Genomic DNA, 14715 nt, shown 5'->3' with positions numbered 1-14715 from the left:
TATTTGTCCATGAAGGCAGCCATTTAGCTCCCTAGCTAACATGTAAGCTGCTCAAGCATTCTAAGTTAACACTTCATCCTTCATATCCTACACATCCCTAACCTCTGGGCTCAACCCCTTTAGTGTTCACGGCATGTTTTAATTTCACTGATAATAGAGGTAAGCAGGTTCAGCTTTTGAGCTTTACCTAGGCGGGGGGGGGGGGGGGGGGGGGACAAAAATATAAGTACATTACATAGAGTTTTGAGTCTCTTATAATTTGCATATTACTGATCAATTCTTATACCTCAGATGTACATTTCTGAACATAGGCCCCAGCTAAGTGAACTTTTTTCTAGCCTCTAAGCTCAACATGTATGAAGCTTTGCCAGGCCCTGCTCTTGAAAATGAAGATGGCTCTGTAAAAGTGAAGGAGGAAGATCCCACCTGGGAGCAGTTGTGCAACGCACAGGAGGGCGGTTCCCACACTCAGGAGCTTTGCCGCTTGCGCTTTCGGCAATTCTGCTACCAGGAGGCTTCTGGGCCCCAGGAAGCTCTGGCCCAACTCCGAGAATTTTGCCATCAATGGCTAAGGCCAGAGATGCACACCAAGGAGCAGATCCTGGAGATACTGGTGCTCGAGCAGTTCCTGACCATCCTGCCCAAGGAGCTCCAGGCATGTGTGCAGATGTATCCTCTGGAGAGTGGGGAGGAAGTAGTGACAGTGCTGGAGAATATAGAGACAGGACGTGGAGACACAGGACAGCAGGTAGGAAGAGAATGTATGTGGTGGTGTGGGAGAAGAAATGGGGGACATGTATCTGTTAATTTTTAACTTTTTATTTTGAAATAATTTATAACTGATAGAAGAATTGGGAGATACAGTCCTAGTTTCTCAGGAGGCTGAGGTGGGAGGATCACTTGAGCCCAGGAGTTCGAGGCTGCAGTGAGCTATGATTGTGCTACTGCACTCAAGCTGGGTGACAGAGTGAGACCTTTTTCTGAGATCTAAAAAAATAATAAAATAAAATAAAGAACTAGTTGTGTACTCTTCACTCAGATTCAGCAGTTGTTAACATTTGTTTCATGATATGCCTGCCCCCTACACCGTGTACACTCTTGTGCAAACGAGTGCATATTCTCTGTTGCTTTGTATGCATATATATGTGTATACAGACATACACACACAGGTTTTTTTTTTTTCTCAAACCATTTGAGAATTATTTGCAGACATTATATCTCTTTACCTGTATTTCTAAAGATCAAGAACATTCTCTTGTATAACCTGAATATGGCAATCAAGTTTAGGGAAATTGAAATTGTTATGGTACTATCGTATAGCACTAGTTTTTATTCAGATTTTGCCATGTTATCCCAATAGTGTTTCTTATGGCAATTTCTCTCCAATCCAGAATACAAGCCAGCATCACACATTGCATTTAGTTGCTGTGTCTCTTTAGTCTCCATGAATTTGGAATAAGTGCTCAGTCTTTCTTTATCGTGAGATTGATATTTTTGAAGAGTATAGGCCAGTCTTTTTGGAGAATGCCCCTCAATTTGGGTTTGTCTTGTATTTTCTCACAATTAGATCCAGGTTGCACATTTTGGCTAGAGCACCACAAAGGTGATGGTGTGTTCTCCTCAGTGCATCGCTTCAGGAGGCTCACGGTGATGGTTTGTCCTATCACTGAGGAGGTTACTGTGGTATCTGTCAGATTTCTTCAGTAGAAGGTGGCCATTTTCCCCTTTATAATTACTGAGTAATCTATGGGAGACATTTCAAGACAGTGTATATATCCTATTCCTTATTAAACTTTCACCAACTAGTTTCAACATCCATCTGTGTTTTGTTTTTGTTGTTCTGGGCAGGAATCCTTTGCCTGTCTTGTCTGCCTTATTTGCTGCTGTACCTCCAGCACGTAGAACAGGGCCAGGCTCTTAGTAGGCGTGCAGTCCATATTTGCTGAATGAATGAATGTTTCTGCCTTACTTGCTGCTGCCTTAAAGGATTAAATGGGGCTTGTCCTGTGTTCCCTTGGGGAAATCCCTAACTGCCAGTTCCCACCAGGATGCCTTTTCAAGGTAGATCTTTTGTCTCCAGGCCTCTGTCTACATTCAGGGACAGAACATGCACCTAGAGGTGACAGATTATCATGGAGTCTCTTTGGAATGTCAGAACCTCCAGCTCCTGCCTGGTGAAAGTACCTTGAAGTGTGAACCTCCACAACTTCACCAAGAGAACCCCCAAGAAGTGAGTGGTGAGTGCCAGAGGGTGAGTTTAGTGAGAACACTGGGAGCTGGCTGTTGACAGGAGCTTGATCTTCTCAGTAGAAGCTTGTTTATCTGTGTCCTCAAGTTTTTGCATACATTGTAAAAGGATTACCACAAGCTAATTAACATATCAATCTCCTCACAGTTACTTTTTTGTGTGTGTATAGTAAGAATACCTAAGATCTACTCTCTTAGCAAATTTCAAGTGTACAGGACATTATTACTGGCCCGGCGAGGTGGCTCACTCGTGTAATCCTAGCACTCTGGGAGGCCGAGGCGGGTGGATCATTTGAGCTCAGGAGTTCGAGACCAGCCTGAGCAAGAGCGAGACCCCCCCGTCTCTACTAAAAATAGAAAGAAATTATCTGGACAACTAAAAATATATATAGAAAAAATTAGCTGGTCATGGTGGTGCATGCCTGTAGTACCAGCTACTCGGGTGGCTGAGGCAGAAGGATCGCTTGAGCCCAGGAGTTTGAGGTTGCTGTGAGCTAGGCTGATGCCACGGCACTCTAGCCCGGGGAACAAAGTGAGACTCTGTCTCAAAAAAAAGACATTATTACTAACTATAGTCACCATGCTGTACCTTAGGTCTCCAGAACTTATTCATCTTATAACTGCAAGTTTGTACCTTTTGATCAACATCAAGTTTTGTTTTTTTGTCTAACCCTATATCTAAGCAAACCTTTTAAAACTTATGGAATTGTAAAATGTTAGAATTCTAAGGTCTTCTTTTTTTTTCTTTTTTTTTTTTTTTTTTTTGAGACAAAGTCTCACTGTCGCCCAGGCTAGAGTGCAGTGGCATCAGCCTAGCTCACAGCAATCTCAAACTCCTGGGCTCAAGCGATTCTACTTCCTCAGCCTCCTGAGTAGCTGGGACTACAGGCATGTGCCACCATGCCCAGCTAATTTTTTTCTATATATTTTTAGTTGTCCAGATCATTTCTTTTTATTTTTTTAGTAGAGACGGGGTCCCGCTCTTGCTCAGGCTGCTCTCGAACTCCTGAGCTCAAACGATCCTCCTGCCTCGGCCTCCCAGAGTGCTAGGATTACAGGCGTGAGCCACCACAACTGGCCCTCACTGCATATCTTTACCTCCTTCCATTTTCTGTTGCCACCTTCTCCCTTCTCAATTTAGCCTTTTTTCTATCAGCAGATCTGCTTTATTTTACTATTGTGCTTTCTAAGCTGTTTGGTTTGGCATAGTAAAAGTGAATTTGGGAAAGGCTGTTTTTTCCAGCAAGCTATATTACCTTTAGAAATGAAACAACAGCAATAAAAAGATTCCATAGTGATCCACTAAGTCTAGAGCAAAGAAAAGTGATGCTATGTTCTATGTTATATTTTGGGTTAGAATTACCACATGAGCTCTTCATTTGGTAATTTTGTGCTCCTTGTATTGTTGCTTATCTTGAAAGATAATAATACCTTGCCTTATATGGGGTCTTCCACTTTATAGAGGGCTTTTGTGTTCATTAGCTCATTTAATCTTCATTAACCCTGTAAAGTAGACTATGTTCTTATTGTACAGATAAGGAATTAGAGATTTAGAGAGGCTTGTCATACAGCTGTAACTGTGACCCAGTTCTTTTGATATCAAATCCAGTTTATATCTGCATTCTATTTCTCTAGTTAATCTATAAGCACATCGAGAGCAAAAAACATAGCTTGTACCTCTCTTCTTTGCATCAAGTACACTGTTGTGCATATAGTCAATGTTCAATTAAGGTTTGATGCTGATGATTGTTTTGGTTTCTGCGGAGTTTAGCTCTTCTCACTTCCTTCAGGTATCTTGGATGACTGTTTTCTGGCCTTTAATTCTCCTGCCCATCCTCTCTACCTGTCTACCCTGTGACCTCATTGTCAGGCAACTGCTTCCTCATATTTAGGTATTTCAAAGCTATCTCTTTCAGGAAGTCCCATCCTCACCCCTAACCATGATTGGACACTTTTAAGAGAGAACTCTGGCTACTCTGACACTTTTTGAATTTCTAAAGATACAGATGTTCTCCTTATACTCAGTGTTCAGAGGTGAACCTTAAATACAAAAATTAACAAATGAAACATGCCTGACCACAGTGTGTTACAGTCTTATGAGTCTAGCTCTGATTTTGTAGTATTTAAGGTGCTTCTCCTTAGGTTAAGGTGGTTTATGAAATTGCCTCCTCCCATTATCCAAGGAGCACTGTTTTTTGTCTTGAATTTTAGATGCTTAGGCATTAGAGCAATTTTAGGAGGAAAAATGTTTCACATTGTGATATGGTATTTTGGCATCTGAATGATTGTGATCTTTGCCTTCATTCTGCATATCTCAGGAGCAGGCCAATGCGTTGCTGGAGGCCAGTAGCCTTGGGCCTCAGCCCTTAGCTTATGTTAGAACTAGAATTCTCCACTTTCTAAACTAAGCAGGCTGGAGCTGAGCCTTGTGTGCCCCTCTCAGGGCTGTGGGAATGCTCCTGCCTTTGTTGTGTGGTGGCTACAGCAGTCCAGATCTCGGTATTGTTCTTCATGGTAGAAAATAGACAGCATGATATTCCAAGGGTGGTATGAACTGGGGGCCTGGATGAGCCACTTTGCAGCACACATCATCCCCCTGTTCCTGGTACTCTGCGACTGAGAGAAGCATTACCTCCCCAAGCTGCAGGACAGGAGGAAGCAAGTCCAGAAAGAAAAGTTACAGCAAAGAAGGACTTCTAGAGGTTTGAATGAATGCTCTGCCACCTGCCAACTGTGTGACCTGGGCAAGTTATTTACTAGGTCATTCAATTAGTCAGTCAACAATTATCTGTTTGACTTCTGTGTACTTTGCACTCAGCTTTGATCCCTCTGAATCTACCTAAGATAAATGAAGACAATAATTTGGACTTTTATGATTATTGTGAGGATTGGAAATCATCTTTTTAAATAACAACACAGTGGCTGGCACTGTGCAGTCATCGTCACTGTTTTGATTATTGTAGGTTCCTTTAGGATCAGCATCTCCTAACATGGCAGATTCTCACAGGCTCTTCTAGCTCATGGCTAACATCTCTTCTCTTTATTTTTGCATCATTATTTCCTTTTCTCTCTCTTCATCTTCCTCTTTTCTGCTTTCCTGTTTCCCCTTTGCCTTGTTTCTCTCCTCTTTCTGTCTTTTCTTTCATCTCTCCGTTCTCTGCTTGATCTTTCCTTTATTATCAGCTTCCTTCTCCCCTCTCTTTATTTTCATCTGTGATTTTTAACTTTTCTTTATGTGTGCAAAAGTACATCACTGTAAATCACCTTATGAGTTCATAAACCCCAGTCAATTTTGTGAGTGGGAGACCCCAAGGTCTGTCAGGTTAGAATTCCTGACAGAATAAAAACAGAGAGGAAGATGCTCTATCTCAGAGAGCAAGATCTACATCTTAGCTTATGGATGCTTAACATAAGAAATTTGGCGGAGGAGGCTGGATTCCCAAGAAATGGAACTCTTAAAGGCCATCATGTCTCACTTAGGACTCTTGTTTCCTCTCTCTACAGGGCCTGTTCCCCAGGGACTAGCCCGTCTCCAGGAAGAAAGCCCCAGAGACAAGGCAGCAGTGCCTGAGTTTAACCCAGCCAGGTCCCAGGTGAGGAGGGTGCCCAGGCTTGTAGGAACTTCAGTAGTGGTGGCCCTTCTTCTTTCTGGCCACCTGTTGTTTGCCCTTTTCTTGGCTGATACTTGTCACCCTGAGAGGCTTTCAATCTCTCTGCCTTCACGTTGTCACAGATTATCAAACACCATGTGTACATCAGCCAAGGAGCTGATACTGATTACATGCCACTGCTTCATTTCTTACCATGTTTAAGAAGCACATCCAAATCTCAAGGCATGGGAGTGAGAGGTGGAGTTAGGCCCCTGGTTTCAGAAAGTGCCTCCACTCAACTGATGCTGAGTGACTGAAGTTTTGTCTTTTGGAGTCTCTGGTTTCTCTCCCCAGCCTGAGGCCTTTTCTCACACTCCTTTATGTTCTCAGTGTTCGCCACATATCCAATCAGTGTTTGGTGACGATAATGGAAAAATTCTGTATATCCAAGGTAAAACTTCACATCTTGTGAACTCACTCACTCCCATGAGACTGCAGTAATCCTTCCATGAAGGCATATCCCTAATGACTCACCACCTCTCAACACAATTACATTGGCAAGTGAATTTCAGCTTGAGTTTTCATGGGGACAAAACACATCCAAAGAGCATGGCTCTTTGTAGATGTAATCAAGTTAAGATGAGGTCATAATGGATTAGGGTGAGCCCTAAATCCAATGACTGGTATCCTTATAAGAAGCCCACGTGAAGACAGAGAGACACACAGGGAGAATGCCACATGACAACGGAGGCAGAGATTCGTGTGATACATCTACAAGCCAAGGAACACTACTACGACTTGTCGACAACCACCAGAAGCTTGCAGAGAGGCAAGGAAGCTACTCCCCTACAGCTTTCAAACAGAGCATGGCCCTGTTCATACCTTGATTTTTGAACTTCTAACCTCCAGAAGAGTGAGAATAAAATTCTGTTGTTTTAAACCATCTAGTTTGTGGTACTTTGTTATGAGAGCCCTAGGACACCAATATAGATTTCAAGACAAGTTACAGATTGAAGAGGGGGAGAAAATAAGGAGGCGTGACATTACAGGCATGTGTCCTTTCATTGCACTGTGCTTTATTGCATTAGCAGGTACTACAGTTTTTACAAATTGAAGGTTTATGGCAACCCTGCATCAAGCAATTCTATGGGCATCATTCTTCCAACAGTATGTGCTCACTTCATGTCTGTGTCACATTTTGGTAATTCTTGCAATATTTTAAACGTTATTATTATTATCATTATATCTGTTACAGTTATCTGTGAACAGTGGTGATCTTTGATGTTATTATTGTAATTGTTTTGGGCACATGAACCACATCCATATAAGACAACAAAATTAATTAACAAATGGTGTGTGTGTGTGTGTGTGTGTGTTCTAACTGATCCATTGACCAGCTGTTCCCCCATCTCTCTCCCTCTCCTTGGGCCTCCCTATACAGCCAGTGCTCATTTATCATTTTGAAAATCCTAGAGCCCTAAGAATTATGCTAAATCTACTCTGCCCATGCTCTATAAATGGAACAACAAAGCCCGGATGACAGCATATTTGTTTAACAGCATAATTTACTGAATATTTTCAGCCCACTGTTGAGACCTACTGCTGAGAAAAAAAGATTCCTTTCCCAATATTACTGCTCACTGACAATGTACCTGGTCATACAAGAGCTCTGATGAAGTTGTATAAAGAGATTAATGTTGTTTTCTTGCTTGCTAATGCAACGTCCATTCTGTAGCCTGTGGATCAAGAAGTAATTTTAACTTTCAAGTCTTATTACTCAAAAATACATTTAATAAGGCTATAGTTGCCATAGTGATTCCTTTGATGGATCTGGGCAAAGTCAACTGAAAACCTTCTGGAAAGGATTCACCATTCTAGATGCCATTAAGAATATTCATGATTCTTGAGAAAAGGCCAAAATATCAACATTAACAGGAGTTTTGAAGAAGTTGATTTCAACTCTCATGGATGACTTTGAAGGGTTCAAGACTTCCCTGGAGGAAGTGACTGCAGATGTGGTAGAAATAGCAAGAGAACTAGACTTAGAAGTGGAGCCTGAAGATGTAACTGAATTTCTTCAATTTCATGATAAAACTTTAATGGATGAAGAGTTGCTTTTCATGGATGAGCAAAGAAAGTGGTTTCTTCTCCTTCCTCTTCTTTTTTCTCCCTACTTTCCAGCAGATCAGACTTGACTGAAAAGAAAGTGGTTTCTTGAGATGGAATTTACTTTTGGTGAAGTTGCTGTGAACATTGTTGAAATGACAACAAAGGATTTAGAATATTACATAAACTTAGTTGATAAAGTGGCAGCAGGGTTTGAGAGGTTTGAGTCCAGTTTTGAAAGTTCTACTGTGAATAAAATGCTATCAAACAGCATCATATGCTGCAGAGTAATCTTTCATGACAGGAAGAATCTATCAATGCAGCAAACTTCGCTGTTGTCTTTTAAGAAATTGCCACAACCACCCCAGCCTTCAGCAAGCACCACCCTGATCAGTCATCAGCCATCAACATCAAGGCCAGGCTCTCCACTAGCACAAAAATTACAACTCACTGAAGGCTCTGATGGTTGTTAGCATTTTTTAGCAATAAAATATCTTTTAATTAAGGTATGTACATTAGGTTTTTTTAGACATAATGCTATTGCACACTTAACAGACTACAGTATAGTGTAAATATAACTTTTATGTGCACTGGGAAACCAAAAAAATTGTGTGACTCTCTTAATTGTGATACTCTATTGCAGAGGTCTGGAACTGAACCCACACTATCTCCAAGGTATGCCTATATTTAAATGAGGTTGGCTTTTTAGTATTAATATCAAAATAATTCTCTGTTTGAAGTTTGGGATGGGGTAGTGATACGGTAAAGAGAAAACATATCTTCTGTCTTGAAGCTCCCCTCCTTGTCAAAACAGACAGTCAGTCTGTTAAAAGACTGAGCACTATATCCTTTTTCAGGCAATGGGAAAGAGAGCGTAGATTGGGAAATGAAACAGAATATCAAGAGGTTAATAAAAAGCCAGCCGGGCGCAGTGGCTCACACCTGTAATCCTAGCACTTGGGAGGCCGAGACGGGCGGATTGTTTGAGCTCAGGAGTTCGAGACCAGCCTGAGCAAGAGCGAGACCGGTCTCTACTAAAAAAAAATAGAAAGAAATTATCTGGACAACTAAAAATATATAGAAAAAATTAGCCAGGCATGTGGCCCATACCTGTAGTCCCAGCTACTCGGGAGGCTGAGGCAGTAGGATTGCTTGAGCCCAGGAGTTTGAGGTTGCTGTGAGCGAGGCTGATGCCACGGCACTCTAGCCGGGGCAACAGAGTGAGACTCTGTCTCAAAAAAAAAAAAAAAAAAAAAAAGAAAAGCTATTTGGTAGGCCTTTGGAGATAGTGTTATACAAAGATGGAAAACCACAGACAACCCCCAAAATTAATTTCAGGGTGTGATTTTTCCAACCTAGAAATCTTATCATTGCTAGGTTTGAAATATTTTTAAATAATCTTTACTAATGAAATTCAGTGAGATCATTAATGAAATTCGGTGAGATCTCTGCATTTACATTAGGTTCCAAATCTGTTTAAAAGGAGTCTCAAGATTCTTCCATTAGTTATTTGTAATTGGTTTAATTGTATTTGTAGTAGCTGTTGTAAATGCTTTTCAACCAAATACCTAGTAGAAAATGCTATAAGACACGGTGTAAATCAACTATTGTGACAGTGTCTTTATTCTATGTAAACTTCCTTCTTTGTAATGGTCTTGAGTTACCAGTGTTTTTAGTATCACCCTATGAAAACTCTCCTATACTTAAGTGTATATTGATTGTAGGTTTGGTTCAGCAGGACACTTGAAAGTCCTACAGGATGTGGGACAGTTCTTTGTAGTGTGGGACCATCCCACACATTGCAGGATGTCTAACATCTCTGGCCTCACTTTATGAATGGCATTGGCACAAGGTGGTGGGCCTTATTGTTATAACCAAAAATGTCCCCACAAATTTATAGAATGCCCTGAGAGGTTGGTCCCACTGGTCTACAGTGTGGTATTCAGCACCCTTTACACCCGGACCCCCCATCCTTACCACAGTGAAAACTAAGAGGCCATTTTTTTGTTTCTTTAGACATCAGTGAAGACTGAGGAAGAAACAGCCCAGGCCCCTGACCCACAGGAGTGGCCACATCTGAGTCTGGCTCAGAGGAACCTCTGTGGGAACTCAGCTCAGGAGAAGGTTGCGAGCCTCAGTCTTATGAGTAAGGATAGTCCTCTGGCTGGTCCCCTCCCTGTGCTCTCCTGTTCCCACCCCTGACCCTGAATTGGCCATTGGGAGACCACATTTCCTATAGACCCTTCCCCTCCCTTTCCTTTCTTCTGGCCTCTGCCTGCTGACTTCTCTCAGCTCTTACCATTTTGCATCCTTCCAATCACATTTTCTTCTTCTGTTGCTACTCACCCAGCTTAATGATTCTTGTTATTTTCTCCGCTCATCCCTCCATATTCCCTGATTCCCTCAGCACCTCTTCCTTCGCATCTCTTTTTCTTCTCTAGCGAGGCTTCCATATGACTTGTCATTTCAGATATCCCTTCGTACTTGGAAGCGCCATGAATGAACACCTCTACCTGTTCCCTTCTTCTTTACTTCAGAGGAAGTTCTCTTTACTCTCTGAGAACACTATTGTTCATGTTTAATTTTCTTTAAATGTGCTCTGCCCTGTTGGACCCTCTCCCCAGCTAGGCTCTTGTGCCCTAATTGACCTTTCTTATCATCTTCCCATATTGTGCCATAGTTTGTAGGAACGATGAAACTGTAGACCCCTGAGACACCTGTTGATTTGTTGTTTGGTTTAATTTGGAACATCTATTCCCTACCCTGGAGGTTGTTTTTTCAAAATTTATAGATATGACATTCAAATCATTAATGTATTATTTTAGCTGAAGAAATTGTAACTAAAGACGGATTGTTTAATGCAAAGCAAGAAACTTATGAAGAAATGAAACAAGGTTGGGAGGCCTCAGAAATACCCAACAGGTGAGTGTCCATGGTCCTGAGTGGACCAAATCCTGGAGACGTAAAAAGAAATCAGAATGGAACTAGAGAAACCAGCTGGTCAAGAGCCTGCTTCCCTGGAATAATAGAGAATGAGTGCCCTGTCACTTCTGTGATCATAGGAGGCCTGATGCCAAGAACGTGACCTATTGGATATTGTCAATATACGATAATTATACAAAACCTTCATTTGGCACAGTTTCCTCTAAGAATCCTATCCTGACCCAGGGTATCCTGCTTAATCACTCTTCCCTGGGCCCCTTTTACATATTTTTGGAGCTGCAGATAAAGAAGCCAGAAGGCAGAGAATTTAGATGAGAGTAAACCCTGCAGGTGAAGCTGCTATGACAGTTAAGAAAGAAATATCATCCTACGTCATAAGAAATGAGTGAGAGGTGGAGAGAGGCCAGAAATGTTAAGTCTAGCCAAAGTCCTCCCCATGGAAGCATGAGGAGTGAGAAGTAAGTAATCCTCTCCTGCCAAAAGATTTAGGCTTTAGTGGATTTCTCATGTATTAAAAAATAACACTGAGGGTTTTTTTTTTCTTCTTTCTATGTTGTCCAGGCTGGATTCAAACTCCTGGGCTCAGAATCCTCTGGCCGGAGCCCCCCAAGTAGCTGGGAAAGACTGAGGATTTTTATAACGTATGTTCTTTTTTTATTTCCCAGAGATCATGCACCCCAGATCCCTTATATTCCTGTCCCTACTGAAAGGACAGTTGCACATTTGAACACTCTGAAGGACCGTCACCCGGGGGACTTATGGGCCCGGATGCACATTTCCTCCTTGGAATATGCTGCAGGAGATATTACCCGAAAAGGGAGAAAAAAAGACAAAGCGCGAGTGAGTGAACTACTCCAAGGCCTCGCATTTTCTGGTGACTCAGATGTGGAGGAAGATAATGAGCCTGAGACCCAGCCTGCTCAAAAGAAGCTAAAGGTGTCAAGTGTCCCAGAAAAGAATTGGACCAAAAGAGACATTAAACCCAACTTTCCAAGCTGGTCAGTCCTGGATTCTGGACTTTTGAATCTCAAGAATGAAAAGTTGAATCCAGTAGAGCTCTTTGAATTATTTTTTGATGATGAAACATTCAACTTAATTGTCAGTGAAACCAATAATTATGCTTCTCAGAAAAATGTCAGCTTGGAAGTTACAGTTCAGGAAATGAGGTGTGTGTTTGGTGTTCTGCTTTTGAGTGGATTTGTGAGGCGTCCCAGAAGGGGAATGTATTGGGAAATCCCTGATGCTGACCAGAACTTGGTTAGAGATGCTATTAGAAGGGACAGATTTGAATTGATTTTCTCATACCTGCACTTTGCAGATAATGGCCACCTAGATCAAAAAGATAAGTTTACAAAACTGAGGCCTCTCATAAAACAAATGAATAAAAATTTCCTCTTGTATGCTCCCCTAGAAGAATACTATTGCTTTGATAAGTCAATGTGTGAATGCTTTGATAGTGACCAATTCCTGAATGGAAAGCCTATTAGAATTGGCTATAAAATTTGGTGTGGTACAACCACACAGGGTTATCTGGTTTGGTTTGAACCCTATCAAGAAGAATCAAGTATGAAGGCATATGAAGATCTTGGCCTTGGGTTAGGTGGAAATCTAGTGATGAACTTTGCCGACGTTCTTTTAGAGAGAGGTCAATATCCCTATCACCTGTGTTTTGATAGCTTCTTTACAAGTGTTAAATTAGTGTCAGCCTTGAAGAAGAAGGGAGTGAGGGCAACAGGAATGATTCGTGAGAACAGGACTGAAAAATGCCCCCTTATGAATGCAGAACATATGAAAAAAATGAAGAGGGGGTATTTTGATTTCCGAGTGGAAGAAAATGATGAGATAATTTTGTGTCGTTGGTATGGTGATGGCATTATCAGTCTGTGCTCCAATGCTGTAGGTATAGAACCAGTTAGTGAGATAAATTGTTTTGCTGATGATGAAGAGATCCCTCAGATAAGTCAACCATCCATAGTGAAAGTGTACAATGAAGGCAAGGAAGGTGTAGCTAAAATGGATCAAATTATTTCCAAATATAGGGTGAGGATAAGAAGCAAGAAATGGTACTCAATTTTGGTGAGCTACATGATTGATGTAGCCATGAACAATGCATGGCAACTACACAGAGCCTGTAACCCAGGTGCCTCTCTAGACGTCTTGGATTTTCGGAGATGTGTTGCGTATTTCTACTTGGAACACAATGCTAATCTGTCAGATTAAGGCACATAAATGGGCACAATGCAGACATTAACAAGACATAGCAAAATGATAAGTACACATTAGATTGTACACTTCCAAAGCAAATCTGATGTAGTGAAATTAAATAATTAATATGTTAAAAATCAGATGTTTATATAGAGTTTCAAAGACTTGTAACAAATAATGTTAAAAATTATCTGTGAAAATGTTGAACTCCAGTGGTACCCTTTCTTTATGTCTAATTTTGTGTCAGACATGTGGGGAAGCATTTATTTGTTGCATTGACTATTTTATGCATTTAAAGAATGAAATCCAGCCTCTTTTTTTAAAAAAAAAAAAAATTTCTCTGGAGAATGCCTTTTTTTTTTTTTTTTTTTTGAGACAGGGTCTTGCTTTGTTGTCTAGGATAGAGTGCAGTGGTGTCATGATAGCTCACTGCAACCTCATACTCCTGGGTTCAAGGGATCCTCCTGCCTCAGCCTCCCGAGTAGCTGGGACTACAAGGGCGTGCCACCACATCTGGCTAATTTTTCTATATTTAGTACAGAGGGGGTCACGCCCTCGCTCAGGCTGTTCTCAAACTCCTGAGCTCAAGCAACCCTCCTGCCTCGGCCTCCCAGAGTGCTACAATTACAGGTGTGAGCCACTACGCCCGGCCACATTTATGGTCTAATGTGAAGGTGCCTTAAGCACTGCTCAGTCATTCTCAAAAGGTCACATCCACACTCATTCATGGTGAGGGCCATAGTTAATTCTCTCGTGTCTATGCTGGTTAAACTAAACATAGGTGACTCAATCTATACAAAACAAACACAAAAGCAAACACAGGCTATGATAGAATGATAGAACAAACAAGAAGCCAAACATGAGAATAAATTCTTTGTCTCCTGAAGGAATGATAATGTTAATTCTGCCCACATATCTTCATTCATTCATTCCACGAGTACATATTTCGTATGTATCAACTGGGTGTGAGAAAATGGATAGAGAGGATTTTGATGAAAGGGGAAATGAATAAAAATAGGCCAGAGATTACTTACATGTCTCTAGCTGGAAGTACTTTCATCTTCCAAGAAATTTTGCTTCTGACTAGTCTTTGGAAAGGTGCATGGTTTTGGAGGTTCTTATTTGAACTGGGTCTTTCCAGGCTGCAGCTGATTGGCTGAGGATGCCTGAAGTGCCCTCAGAGGTAATTTTTCCTTCATGATTATATCCCTTTTATGGAAATGGGTTGGACCCTGAATCAGTAGGTTTCTTTAGAAATTATTATGGGAATTAGGACTAAATCCTCAGAGGAAAGACTTGTGGGACATAGGGCAGGAAGAAAGGAATCAATGTTTCATTAGACCATTTGAGGGCTACAGGGATGATATTCAAAAGTTGAAAAGAAAAACACCAATAACTGATAATTTTATCTTGGCTCAACAGAGCCTGAAGTTTCTCAGACTACTCCCCACCCCCTCCACCACCAACTTGTTTGCACCGTGCCCCTTGTTCTGGCTCTACACCTCCAGGCCTTCTACCTGTCCATCTGCTGTCTTGATCCATCAATCTTTCTCTTCTACTTGCCCAACAAGGTCACAGCCTCTTCACTTTCTGGGTGATGTTCTCTCACTGAGGTCTGGAGTTC

At 41.4% G+C, this 14715-nt stretch overlaps 1 protein-coding gene across 2 annotated transcripts; it reads left to right on the top strand.

Moving 5' to 3' along the window:
- Nucleotides 1-291: 291 nt before the first annotated feature.
- PGBD1 (piggyBac transposable element derived 1) lies at nt 292-13370 on the top strand. Of its 2 annotated transcripts, XM_069493221.1 has the most exons (6): nt 292-748; nt 2081-2237; nt 5752-5840; nt 9960-10089; nt 10769-10865; nt 11552-13370. In XM_069493221.1, the coding sequence occupies exons 1-6, from the start codon at nt 353-355 to the stop codon at nt 13104-13106; spliced, it is 2424 nt and encodes an 807-aa protein (XP_069349322.1). In that variant the 5' UTR covers nt 292-352; the 3' UTR covers nt 13107-13370. The 2 variants fall into 2 exon arrangements, with proteins under 2 accessions (XP_069349322.1, XP_069349323.1); XM_069493222.1 differs by lacking the exon at nt 2081-2237.
- The last annotated feature ends 1345 nt before the right edge of the window (nt 13371-14715 follow it).

The sequence above is a fragment of the Eulemur rufifrons genome, chromosome 18 (assembly GCF_041146395.1).
Source record: "Eulemur rufifrons isolate Redbay chromosome 18, OSU_ERuf_1, whole genome shotgun sequence".
Taxonomy (NCBI): Eukaryota; Metazoa; Chordata; class Mammalia; order Primates; family Lemuridae; genus Eulemur; species Eulemur rufifrons.
Note: the sequence above shows the minus strand (reverse complement) of the source record. Positions and strands in the feature narration are given on the sequence as shown.

Bases quoted from the DNA above. Each gene is read 5' to 3' on its own strand.
- PGBD1 (XM_069493221.1), top strand. From the start codon at position 353: ATGTATGAAGCTTTGCCAGGCCCTGCTCTTGAAAATGAAGATGGCTCT. The intron at 2,238-5,751 runs GTGAGTGCCAGA...CTCTCTCTACAG, and splicing joins GAACCCCCAAGAAGTGAGTG to GGCCTGTTCCCCAGGGACTA. The intron at 10,090-10,768 runs GTAAGGATAGTC...GTATTATTTTAG, and splicing joins TGCGAGCCTCAGTCTTATGA to CTGAAGAAATTGTAACTAAA.